At 43.6% G+C, this 13,190-nt stretch overlaps 1 protein-coding gene across 2 annotated transcripts in view; it reads right to left on the minus strand.

The window, feature by feature from the left end:
• The window catches only part of LOC146677129 (cytochrome c oxidase assembly protein COX18, mitochondrial-like), a 17,594-nt gene continuing 4,404 nt past the window's right edge, over positions 1 to 13,190 (minus strand). For both annotated transcript variants that reach the window (XM_085418470.1, XM_085418461.1), the window contains exons 2-7: positions 9,014 to 9,395; positions 5,026 to 5,126; positions 4,762 to 4,916; positions 4,194 to 4,309; positions 4,010 to 4,117; positions 1 to 435 (exon numbers count right to left, since the gene is read on the minus strand). In XM_085418470.1, the coding sequence (XP_085274596.1) occupies positions 274 to 435; positions 4,010 to 4,117; positions 4,194 to 4,309; positions 4,762 to 4,916; positions 5,026 to 5,126; positions 9,014 to 9,379 (1,008 nt within the window). In that variant the 5' untranslated portion in view covers positions 9,380 to 9,395 and the 3' untranslated portion in view covers positions 1 to 273. The remainder of the gene's footprint in view (positions 436 to 4,009; positions 4,118 to 4,193; positions 4,310 to 4,761; positions 4,917 to 5,025; positions 5,127 to 9,013; positions 9,396 to 13,190) is intronic.

Below are 13,190 nucleotides of genomic sequence, written 5' to 3' on the forward strand. Positions count from 1 at the left end.
TTCACAGTCTGAAGTGACTTTATTTATGACCAGACAGACACATCTCAGATTAACATCAAACACTTTAAATATCTGAGGTGATCACATCATCGCAGACGTTTATCTGACTTTATAGGACTTTAAACTCTGACAGGAAGTTACAGTCAGCTGTTTTTGGTTTTTTTTTTTTTTCCATCAGGTGGACCCAGGCAGCTAGTAAATATTAAACTGAGTCAGTTTGCTGTCCTCAACTTGTTTTGTAGGTGTTTGCAGCTGTATTATCTGACAGCGCGGTCATTTGCGGTATTTGGCGAAGAAGGCGGTCAGTAGGTCTCTGTATGGAGATGTCGAGTGAGGAGTCGACAGTTGCAAGAGTCGGCAGATTGAAGGAGAGCGAAGGAGGAGGTTGTGACTGAATCCCACCAGACTGGAAGCAAACCAGTACAGAGCCATGGACTGTGAGGAGAGACACAGTGAGACACTTTCAGAATAAAACACCTTAATCTGATTAATACACAGGAACATTCTTTCAAAATAAAACCCTGAACAGACACTTTAATCTGATGACCTGACAGGAATGCGGGAGCGACTCAACACGTTCAAACATTCGTTGACTTGGCAGATCTGAACATGAAACATTCCTCAGTCAGAGCTGTGTTTATGAACAGGAAACGAGGCAAATGCTGCTTCACTCACAAATGTCGGGAGAACGAGCTCACCAGTGTAAAGCTCGTAGGTGGCAGTACCGACATTTCACAGACTGTGGAGAGATTAAAAACTTTCACTTATATACAGATCAACTTAATCACCTAAACCATTCAGTGGCCATAATAATCTTTTACCTGTAAGAGATATAAGCCAATTAGAGCTCAGATCAGGCTCAGAGAGGGCGGGGCTATGACACTCATGATCAGCTGATGTGAAGGATGAAGAATGCCTTAGAATGCTTAGATTCCATCAAACGTTGGATGGCTGTAAATTTCCTCCAACTCAACGAGGGGAAAACTGAAGTCCTCGTATGTGCTCCGGACAGATTTGTATCCCAGATAGTGAAAGCCCTTGGTCCTCTTCCTGTGTATGTTAAATCCTCTATCAGGAATTTAGTTGTCACTTTTGACTCGACTCTCACATTGGATGGGCATGTGAATTCTCTGGTCTGGTCTTGTTTTTATTATTTAAGAAATGTGGCTAAGTTAAGCCCTATTTTATTTTGCCCTGAACTGGAGATAGCTATACATGCATTTATTTCCTCACGCTTGGACTATTGTAACTCTTTGTTTATGTGTCTAAGCAAAGGTTCTCTGGATCATCTGTAGGTTGTGCAAAACGCTGCAGCTAGACTTTTGACAAGATCCTCCAAGTATTCACATGTGACACCATTGCTATTTCAGCCACACTGGCTTCCTGTTGAATTTAGAGTACATTTTAAGGTCCTGGTCTTGATATTTCAATGGTCAATGGTAACTTTATTGTCCCTAATGGGAAATTGATTTGCAGTATGTCCGTACAAACAAACAGACAACCAACACATCACATACACTCACCAAAATAATATAAGCCTGATAAAACAACCTAGATTTTTCATCAAAAAAGTGCAATGTGCAATGGCAACAACACTTATGGTTTAGTGTTATTAACTATGATAATAGCACTAGGTACAAAAGACAATCTATATCTCTTTGTCTTCACTGCAGGCACTTTATAACGACGATCTCATGGAAGCAGTTGAAAATCATTAAAGAGTTGTGTTCAGGACCTCTGTCCTGAACACAACAGGACAGAGGTCGCCTTCCTCAGTACCTGCCTGTTATAAAAGTCCACAACCTGGACCTGAGACCTCCCTGAAATATTGCCAGCCACTTTAACCAGGTTGTTAAGTCTGGTCTTATTATTCAGGGACATATTACCGTACCAAGCAATGATACAGAAAGTTAAAACAGATTCAATAAAACTTTTATAAAAAAAGAGTCATCATTTCAGATGAAACATTAAAACCTCTCAACCTCCTTAAAAAGTACAGTCTTTGTTGAACCTTTTTCACTGTAGCAGCAAGATGTGACTCAAAGGACAGGGTCTTATCAAGAACAACCCCCAAATACTTATAACTGTCCACTAGGGCTGCTCAATTAATCGAATTTTAATCACGATTACGATCTGGGCTTTCAACGATCATTAAAAATGACTGAGCCGATTATTAGCCCCTCCCTCATTTATCCGCGACACCTTAAAGGCCGGTCCGTGAAAAGATTGTCGGGCATAAACCGGTCCGTGGCGCAAAAAAGGTTGGAGACCGCTGATTAAGAGGACCCGAGGGAAGCTCGGAAAGCTAAGCAGAAGTTATTTGGAGAGTGACTGCCGTTGGTTGAAAAGAGAGTTTAAAAAAAAAAAAACTTCAGTGGTGTTGCACACTATTTTATATTATTTTTTTAAAGTCATTGTTAACCCTTTAAAGCCGGTCAGAGCAGCACGCTCCGTTTTGCGTAACTATTTTTAAATCCCTGTAGAACCTGAACCGTGTAAGCTAGCGCAATAATTTGTTTTGCATATGAAACCGGAGGAGTTGTACTTACATCTTATGCCATCAGCTTGTCCTCGGTCACGGTTTCGTTCCACATATAGCTTTGCAAAAATTGCATAAAAAGCGCTTGCAGGAACAAAAACATAATATTCCAGAAACACGCTTTGCCGTTCCAATCAGCTGTTCGTAACACTTCCCACAGTGAAATGATGCACATGCTGTTTTCTTTGCAAATTTGCATCATAGGATTGTTTTTTGTTTTTCCTGCAGTGTATATAAAAATTGCTGTATCTCCAAAATAAAACTATGAAGACACTCAAAATAAATTTCCTGTGGTGGGAAACTATTTTTTGCAACTTTATTGTATTTAAAGTTTTGAGGGATAAACCTCTTAAATTTCTCCAAGTAGAAATATATGTAAACAAAACAAAAGCAATTTTCAGTTTTTTTTGTAGTTTATTGCACTTTTTTGCAATTTATGTAATTACTATGGACTTAATGCATACATATTATTAAAATATGGGCTATAACAGTTGTATTGATGTATAGCAACTTGAAATGCTCCCACAAATGGCACTACAGCATGTAAAAAAAATAATATAAGCTCTGGTGGACTTGGTTCTATAGTAGGTCTTAAAGGGTTAAATAAATATCGTCAAATAATCGTGATCTCAATTTCAGTGAAAATAATCGTGATTATCATTTTTGCCATAATCGAGCAGCCCTACTGTCCACCAGTTCAATGGTTCAGTTTAGAGCCTTGCATGGACTGGCACCAGCCTACATCTCCGATCTGCTACAGCCCTATATCCCTAGCAGGTCCCTGAGGTCATCTGATCAGGGCTTACTTGCTATAAAACAGACTAAGATGAGAACTAAGGGTGACAGAGCTTTTGCCACTGTGGCCCCGAGACTGTGGAACGCTCTCCCTCATACATTAAGATCTGTGGACTCGGTAGTTGTTTTTAAAAAACTCAAAACTCACCTTTTTTAAGACTGTTTTTGGTTAAATTTCTGACTGTTTTATATTGTCTGTTTTACCCTTTTATTATTTATTATCCTATGTGCAGCACTTTGTGACTCTGTCTAGAAAGGTGCTATATAAATAAAATTATATTTATTTATTTATTTAATGCCATTTTTGTCTCATGTTAACCAGCTTACTACACCTTCATCACCTGCATATTTGTGCTGTGTGAATGAATAAGACTCAGTCTCCATGTGTCCCATGGTGTCCCATTTGATCACAGATCAAATTCAAGTTCTTGTTCAGGTTGAATGGGACGTGTAGTGGTCGGGAAATGAGGGCGGTCCAGGTGTACACATGTCTAAGTGGGCTGTAATGTGTAAAGGTTATTTTCCCTGCAGGTGTAGTACGCATGTTTTATGATTAAAATGTTTTTCTTTTTTGTAAATTTCAGCTTGTAACTTTTTTCCTGAATGTCAAATGGCTGTTCTGACCTGGTCTAAGACCTCAGGCAGACAATGTGATGGACTACACCTTAAACTCACAGAGGGCACCGTGGCAGCGATTGGGATCATCAGCAGAGAAAATCCTCTAACGGTGTTCAAGACCAGTCGCTGGGTTCGAGACGCTGCGACTCTCTGCAGAGAAAAGACCTGAAGAAGAAGTGCACAGGAAGCTTAGACTGATTACACCACTGATCAGCTAATTACATACTGCTGACAAACTGACCTCTACGATGAGCAGGTTGGCGAGTCCCAGACAGACAGGTAGGATCAAGGTGGAGTCCGGTATGGTGAGGTCAGGGAACCACAGAGCACCTCCTGCTGCCAGCGCCCCCTGCAGGTCTGCAGGAAAAACAGAGGTCCTGGATTGGGAGTGGTGTAGACTACATCCTGGACCAGGTAAAAGTCACGGTACTATGCATGACTCTTGAGCAGGTGCACCAATTTTTCGAAGTTTGCAAACATATAGGTAAATATATTATGCAGCCTGTTTCAGTTGTTTTTTTCTCTGTGCCTTAAGCATTTCTCTTTGTCTCTTATTCATGATATCAGCCTGTTTGTGTGCAGTTTGTCACGCAGTATGTCTGCTAGCTGAAGCTCCAGCTGCTGTACGTCGCAGGGAGGGAAAAGAATGAGCGCGTAAGAGAACTATCGCACAAGAGCACTTAACAAAAATACAGGAAAGTCAAAAATTTTAAGACATGAGGGGTGGCTCAAGACTTTTGCACAGTACTGTATCCTACCTCATAATTTTGGGCTGGGTTAGGTTAGTTTCATTTGGTCCAGGTTCTTACCAGACTGATCCAGGCTCAGATTTCGGAGGGCCAGAGACAGACTGATCCAGAGTGGCAGCTGAACCCAGACCAGCAGACTGGCTTTGAAGGGGTGACAGTTATCTCTGACGTAGAGCTGAGAGACGATCCGCCGCAGGTTCTTCTTGAACTGGAACCTGGCAGGAGGACAGACTGACTGGTTGTATGCTGTCTATTGGATGTTTTTTTTTGTTTCTTTGAATGTATTTGTTTGTTGTTGTTTTAAGTCTGTTAGTTGTGTCTCACCGGCTCTCTCTCTCCGTCCAGCTTCTCTCTCTTGCTGTGACTGACACTTCATAGCGTAGTCTCTTGGCCAGCTCAGAGATTTCAGCCTGTAGTGCCTCCACCTGCACATCACCTGAAGGTTACTATGGTTAGATTCTGGGGGGTTGGTTAATAATAGTTAGTTTTGTGGGTTTTTCATTGCAGGAACTAAGGGGCTGCTTTAGATAAAGCTTACATCTTTGCTCTGACCAACTGGAACTTTTTTGGGACATCTCACAGGGGAAAAAAGCACCTTAAATAAACGGATGCTTCTGACTAGATAAACTCAGAGGCAGCTGCAGAGTATTCCTCCAAAACATGATGAGGTAAAGTAAAGTAACTTAAAGGCGGTTAAAAGCTGATGTGTCAGCTGAGATTCTCAGAGGCTTCCTTTTTCATTTCAGTTTAAAAGGACACGAGGAGGAGGACGAGGAGGACAGAATTCGTGGGAGAGAAGGGGGAGGGAAAAATGTCTGGATTCCTGAAATATTTCTTCTCTCTGAGGACAAACTACAGTCTGATTTAAGGTCAGATGTAGAGACGTGGGAGTGCTGGATTTTCTTTTAGAAGCACAAAGATGGATTAGAAGCGGCAAAAACATCATGAGACCCTCAAACTCTGACCTGAGATCATGTGACCAGCATTAAGTATGTTGGATGAGTCTGTGGACACAGACAGACCTTTCCCCTCTTACTGACCACTCAAAGTATTTTAAACCATCAAACATGTTTAAGTCTGCTTTCATGCAGTGAAAGAAAGGGTCTGCACTCTGCACTCATCCGCCTCACCTACAGCCAGAAACAGGATCACACAGGAAGAACGAGCTGAAGCAGCAACCTTGTCATTGTGAGGTGACTCTGGTAACTACTGCAATGACACTGCACAGATGACCTTCAACAGCTACAGTGGGGCAAAAGAGTATTTAGTCAGCCACCGATTGTGCAAGTTCCCCCACTTAAAATGATGACAGAGGTCAGTAATTTGCACCAGAGGTACACTTCAACTGTGAGAGACAGAATGTGGAAAAAAAAAAAATCCATGAATCCACATGGTAGGATTTGTAAAGAATTTATTCGTAAATCAGGAAAATAAGTATTTGGTCAATAACAAAAATACAACTCAATACTTTGTAACATAACCTTTGTTGGCAATAACAGAGGTCAAACGTTTACTATAGGTCTTTACCAGGTTTGCACACACAGTAGCTGGTATTTTGGCCCATTCCTCCATGCAGATCTTCTCGAGAGCAGTGATGTTTTGGGGCTGTCGCCGAGCAACACGGACTTTCAACTCCCGCCACAGATTTTCTATGGGGTTGAGGTCTGGAGACTGGCTAGGCCACTCCAGGACTTTCAGATGCTTCTTACGGAGCCACTCCTTTGTTGCCCGGGCGGTGTGTTTTGGATCATTGTCATGTTGGAAGACCCAGCCTCGTTTCATCTTCAAAGTTCTCACTGATGGAAGGAGGTTTTGGCTCAAAATCTCACGATACATGACCCCATTCATTCTGTCCTTAACACGGATCAGTCGTCCTGTCCCCTTGGCAGAAAAACAGCCCCATAGCATGATGTTTCCACCCCCATGCTTCACAGTAGGTATGGTGTTCTTGGGATGCAACTCTGTATTCTTCTTCCTCCAAACACGACGAGTTGAGTTTATACCAAAAAGTTCTACTTTGGTTTCATCTGACCACATGACATTCTCCCAATCCTCTGCTGTATCATCCATGTGCTCTGTGGCAAACTTCAGACGGGCCTGGACATGCACTGGCTTCAGCAGCGGAACACGTCTGGCACTGCGGGATTTGATTCCCTGCCGTTGTAGTGTGTTACTGATGGTGACCTTTGTTACTTTGGTCCCAGCTCTCTGCAGGTCATTCACCAGGTCCCCCCGTGTGGTTCTGGGATCTTTGCTCACCGTTCTCATGATCATTTTGACCCCACGGGATGAGATCTTGCGTGGAGCCCCAGATCGAGGGAGATTATCAGTGGTCTTGTATGTCTTCCATTTTCTGATGATTGCTCCCACAGTTGATTTTTTCACACCAAGCTGCTTGCCTATTGTAGATTCACTCTTCCCAGTCTGGTGCAGGTCTACAATACTTTTCCTGGTGTCCTTCGAAAGCTCTTTGGTCTTGGCCATGGCGGAGTTTGGAGTCTGACTGTTTGAGGCTGTGGACAGGTGTCTTTTATACAGATGATGAGTTCAAACAGGTGCCATTCATACAGGTAACGAGTGGGGGACAGAAAAGCTTCTTACAGAAGACGTTACAGGTCTGTGAGAGCCAGAGATTTTCCTTGTTTGAGGTGACCAAATACTTATTTTCCACCCTAATTTACGTATAAATTCCTTACAAATCCTACCATGTGAATTCATGGATTTTTTTTCCACATTCTGTCTCTCACAGTTGAAGTGTACCTCTGGTGCAAATTACTGACCTCTGTCATCATTTTAAGTGGGGGAACTTGCACAATCGGTGGCTGACTAAATACTTTTTTGCCCCACTGTACAAGATGGTGGCTCTGACATCCCACCTGACGAAGACCCTGGAGCGGCTGGTCCTGGCTCAGCTTCGGCGCCTTGTGAGCTCATCACTGGACCCACTTCAGTTTGCCTACCAGCCTGGCATTGGAGCGGATGATGCCGTCATCCACCTCCTACATCGCTCCCTCTCTCACTTGGAGACCGCTGGTAGCACTGTGAGAATCATGTTCTTTGATTTCTCCAGTGCCTTTAACACTCCAGCTTGTCCTGAAGGACAAGCTGGAGAACTCTGGAGTGGATCATCACCTCACCACATGATTCTGGACTACCTCACCGACGGACCAGAGTATGTGAGAACTCAGGGCTGTGTGTCGGACAGGGTCGTCTGCAGTACGGGGCCCCACAGGGAACGGTTCTAGCTCCATTCCTCTTCACCATCTACACTGCAGACTTCTCCCATAGCTCCACCCAGTGCTTCCTGCAGAAGTTCTCTGATGACTCTGCAATAGTCTGCCTCATCACTGATGGGGACGACAGGGAGTACAGAGAACTGACCCAAGGCTTTGTGGACTGGTGCCAGCTGAACTACCTCCACATCAACACCAGTAAAACCAAGGAGCTGGTGGTAGACTTCCACAGGCACAAACATCCTCCACTGCAACCACTGAACATCCAAGGTATGGACATTGAGGCTGTAGACAGCTACAGGTACCTTGGTGTTCATCTGAACAATAAACTGGACTGGATTCATAATTCAGACGCCCTCTACAGGAAAGGGCAGAGCAGGCTGTACCTGCTGCGGAGCCTCAGGTCTTTTGGAGTGGAGGGCCCACTCCTGAAGACTTTCTATGACTCTGTGGTGGCCTCAGCCATCTTTTACGGTGTGGTTTGCTGGGGTGGCAGCATCTCTGCTGGGGACAGGAAGAGACTGAACAGGCTGATCCGAAGGGGCCAGCTCTGTTCTAGGATGCCCTCTGGACCCAGTGGAGGTGTTGAGTGACAGGAGAATGGTGGCCAAGCTGTCATCCCTGTAGGACAACATCTCCCACCCCATGCAGGAGACTTTGACAGCACTGAGCAGCTCCTTCAGTGGCTGCGGCACCCACGATGTGGGACGGAGAGATTTCACAGGTCTTTGCTCCCCACTGCTATCAGACTCCACAACAAAGACTTCAACTGATCAAACACACACATCCACACATGTGCAATAAGACTAAGTGCAATGCTCTTTTTCCAACAAAGTTGTATTTCTACTCAGTTGTATAAAGCATTTGTATTCTATTTTTATCCTATTGTATATAGTATTTTATTCTATTCTGTACAGTTGTGTACAGTACCTTATTCTTATTGTGTTCCAGTGTTCTCCAGTTTTTGCTATGTAACTTTGCACTGTCCACTTTCTGCGGTGACAAAACAAGTTTCCCACGTGTGGGACTAATAAAGGTTATCTTATCTTATCTTATATGTGAAGCCCTGCGTCACTGACCTTAGAGATGACAACCAGCTGGTAGGCAGCGAGCGGCAGAGTGACGAGCGTCCTCACTGACAGCGTCGCTACGCAGATGCTAAACCACCATGGCAACCCGCTCGCCTCCTGTACGCTCACCAGGAGCTGTTCACACAGGTGAACTGGGGTCGAGTCCGCCAGGCTGCTGTACCACCCACCTGCAGCATCGCTGCTGCCACCTGACAGGGCCCGCACACCTGACACGTGTGCCCCCCCTCCTGATCTATGGAGGTAGTTGCCAGGAGAGGTGATGACAGGTGGAAGTGACTTCCTGTAGATCACAGCTGAGCAGAATCCTCGTATGGGAAGGCTGAAGATCCTCGACGAGCCCCCCACACTTAACATGGTAACCCTCACAGGCCTGAAATGATGACACAGAAAGGACGGCCGTAAAATATCATATGACTGCAACAGGAACCAGGATGGAGTGAAATATGAAGTCCATGTGTAGGAGACCACGCTGAAGGGAAGGATGAGACTCCTCTTCATCTTCCATCATGAGCAGATTATTTACAGGTTATTACAATTGGTGAAGCAACTGTGAGCTCAAGGTTTTGCAGTGATCGATTTATCGATGAGAAACCTTCCTCAGAGATCAGAAACATTTCAGGACTTCACCTGTTTGCCAACAAACAAACGTGAGTGTGATCGGTGTTCCAGGTGAGCTCTCTCCGTGTTGCAGATGTTGCGTCGTTTTCACTGGATGTCGTCTCTGTCTCTGGTTCATGAGGTTTGACAAGACAAAAATGGGCTCCATGTCCAGCTCGTTCAAATGCATACCCATATCAATATTCTAGAGCTGGGCGATATAAGATTTTTTCATATCACGATATGTTTTTTTCATTTCAGGCGATAACGATATATATCACGATATAAGCCAAATAACTATATTTGTAAGATTTAAATGTGCCGTTGCTCACAAGTGAAATGTGAAATAATCAGCAGCTTGTTTTTATTTAAATATTTATTTCCCATAATAAGTTCAACAGGGTAGATGTACTTAAGGAACATGAGACTTTTTCAGATAAATAAAGGCAAATATTGCAAACTACACAAAAGGCAGCCGCTGAAGCGTTTAAGTTTCAAAATAGAACAAACGAAACAGACTACTAAATTGTCAATTCCACTTAGAAACAAAATATTAATTCTAAAAATAAATCTTAGTTTGTTTTACAGAAGAACAGACAAAATTGACTAACTTTTGTCAATATCAAATAAACTGAGAACTAAAAGGAAATTCTCAATCTCTCCTTGTTGTATAGCTGAGCTTTTCAAACAGTTTTAACAGTTACTTTAGTCTGACAAAAGCCGAATGACGAATTAGCGCTTAAAGTCAGAGACTGAGGCTACGTCCACACATACACGGGCATTTTTGAAAACGGAGATTTTCCGTTTTCGTTTTAAAAAATAATCCCGTCCACACATAAAGGCAGAAATGAAGGAAAACGCTGCTATGAACATGCCAAAGCAGCAGGTGGAGCTAGATTTCTAACCGTGCAGAAATGTTGGCCAATCAGAAGTCTAGAAGCCTCGGTGGGAAAAAGTAAACAAAGCTGGGGCATAGAAGCTAGTGATGTGCGATACCACTGATTTCCTTTCCGATATCAAGTACTTTTCAGGGTGGTATCGACGATACTGATCCGATACCGATACTTTATACAAAAAAACTTATTTTATTTATTTATCTCAAATTATAGCGTCATAATGATTACAGGACATCAGATTACTTGTTCTTATCACTTAATAATGCAGAGTTCATCATATAGAAATAAAAAAAAACTGAAGTTATGCGCTATTTGAACACGTTGCCTGCCTGCAGCACTAAAGGACTCTGTGAGAGACGTGTGTCTCGCCCTAGCAGCACCTGTCCCTCTCCTCCTCTTCAGTTCGTCTCAACATACGCGCCTCATATTCTGTGATATGATTTACTCTGAGGTGTTTGACAAGGTTAGTGATGTTGCCACAACCAAACATGCCAACCCTCCCGATTTTTCCGGGAGAATCCCGGAGCCACCATTCTCCCGAATTTCCACCTGGACAACAAAATTGAAAAACCATATTGCAGAATTCATAGCGCGGCCGAGCCAATTCCAGTTTCCAACAATGGCGGCAGCTACTTAGTTTTAATATTACTCTTCTTTCTCTTTCTGGGTCGCAAAAAAACCCCAACTTTTAACATGTTTTCAGGTGAGAATGTAGCTGTGTAAACTTCAAATATCTGAGCCGATCAACACATCGTCTTCAAACTCCCGCAGGCTTTCACTACTTGGGTTAAACATGATATATAAGTCACTTTGATAACTTAAAAATGTTATTGTTTGGCTTTTTCAGTGTTTTGTTTGTTCGTGAGTAAATCGGTTTGGCTGAGATTAAAGTTATTAGATTAGATTAAATTAAATTTAACTTTATTAATCCCACAGGTGTGTTCCTCCGGGGTTTTCACACTGCTGAATAAACATCAAACAGAAAACTAATTAAAGAAAGTGTGAGACGGTCGAGAGTTTATGCCAGCGCCCGGTTATATTTTAGATAGCAAGGAGCAGACGGCTGAGTTTCACTCCACCGAGGGAACTCAAGACGTACTACCCGGCTTTCTTTAGACCGCGAAGGGCGGGTCCTCAGGTGGAAGCAGCCTCTGAATTTGGACACCCCCGCTGTTTCGGTGACATTTAACGTATTTTATCTGATAAATAAACCCTGTAAAATGTGCCCTTTTGATTGTCTCCCTAATTCTGAGGTCTCAAGGTTGGGAAAGTATAGCCACAACACCTCACTCTTGGAGCACTTTTTTGCCACATGTATCGCAAACCATGTCTCAGCTATTTGTGGAGGTAAAATACGTCTGCACAATTAGGCTCAGCTATTGTTGTGAGTGCGCGCACCAAGGGGCTGCGAGTCATTTATACAGCCGTATTTCGCACATGACTATGAAAGGCAGAAGAGGGCAAAGAGGGTACAGTGGGGCAAAAAAGTATTTAGTCAGCCACCGATTGTGCAAGTTCCCCCACTTAAAATGATGACAGAGGTCAGTAATTTGCACCAGAGGTACACTTCAACTGTGAGAGACAGAATGTGGGAAAAAAAAATATCCATGAATCCACATGGTAGGATTTGTAAAGAATTTATTCGTAAATCAGGAAAATAAGTATTTGGTCAATAACAAAAATACAACTCAATACTTTGTAACATAACCTTTGTTGGCAATAACAGAGGTCAAACGTTTACTATAGGTCTTTACCAGGTTTGCACACACAGTAGCTGGTATTTTGGCCCATTCCTCCATGCAGATCTTCTCGAGAGCAGTGATGTTTTGGGGCTGTCGCCGAGCAACACGGACTTTCAACTCCCGCCACAGATTTTCTATGGGGTTGAGGTCTGGAGACTGGCTAGGCCACTCCAGGACTTTCAAATGCTTCTTACGGAGCCACTCCTTTGTTGCCCGGGCGGTGTGTTTTGGATCATTGTCATGTTGGAAGACCCAGCCTCGTTTCATCTTCAAAGTTCTCACTGATGGAAGGAGGTTTTGGCTCAAAATCTCACCATACATGGCCCCATTCATTCTGTCCTTAACACGGATCAGTCGTCCTGTCCCCTTGGCAGAAAAACAGCCCCATAGCATGATGTTTCCACCCCCATGCTTCACAGTAGGTATGGTGTTCTTGGGATGCAACTCAGTATTCTTCTTCCTCCAAACACGACGAGTTGAGTTTATACCAAAAAGTTCTACTTTGGTTTCATCTGACCACATGACATTCCCCCAATCCTCTGCTGTATCATCCATGTGCTCTGTGGCAAACTTCAGACGGGCCTGGACATGCACTGGCTTCAGCAGCGGAACACGTCTGGCACTGCGGGATTTGATTCCCTGCCGTTGTAGTGTGTTACTGATGGTGACCTTTGTTACTTTGGTCCCAGCTCTCTGCAGGTCATTCACCAGGTCCCCCCGTGTGGTTCTGGGATCTTTGCTCACCGTTCTCATGATCATTTTGACCCCACGGGATGAGATCTTGCGTGGAGCCCCAGATCGAGGGAGATTATCAGTGGTCTTGTATGTCTTCCATTTTTTGATGATTGCTCCCACAGTTGATTTTTTCACACCAAGCTGCTTGCCTATTGTAGATTCACTCTTCCCAGTCTGGTGCAGGTCTACAATACT

Source organism: Rhamphochromis longiceps, linkage group LG2, assembly GCF_057381845.1.
Source record: "Rhamphochromis longiceps isolate RC_006_pf linkage group LG2, R_longiceps_female_GT1.1, whole genome shotgun sequence".
In the NCBI taxonomy this organism is placed as follows: Eukaryota; Metazoa; Chordata; class Actinopteri; order Cichliformes; family Cichlidae; genus Rhamphochromis; species Rhamphochromis longiceps.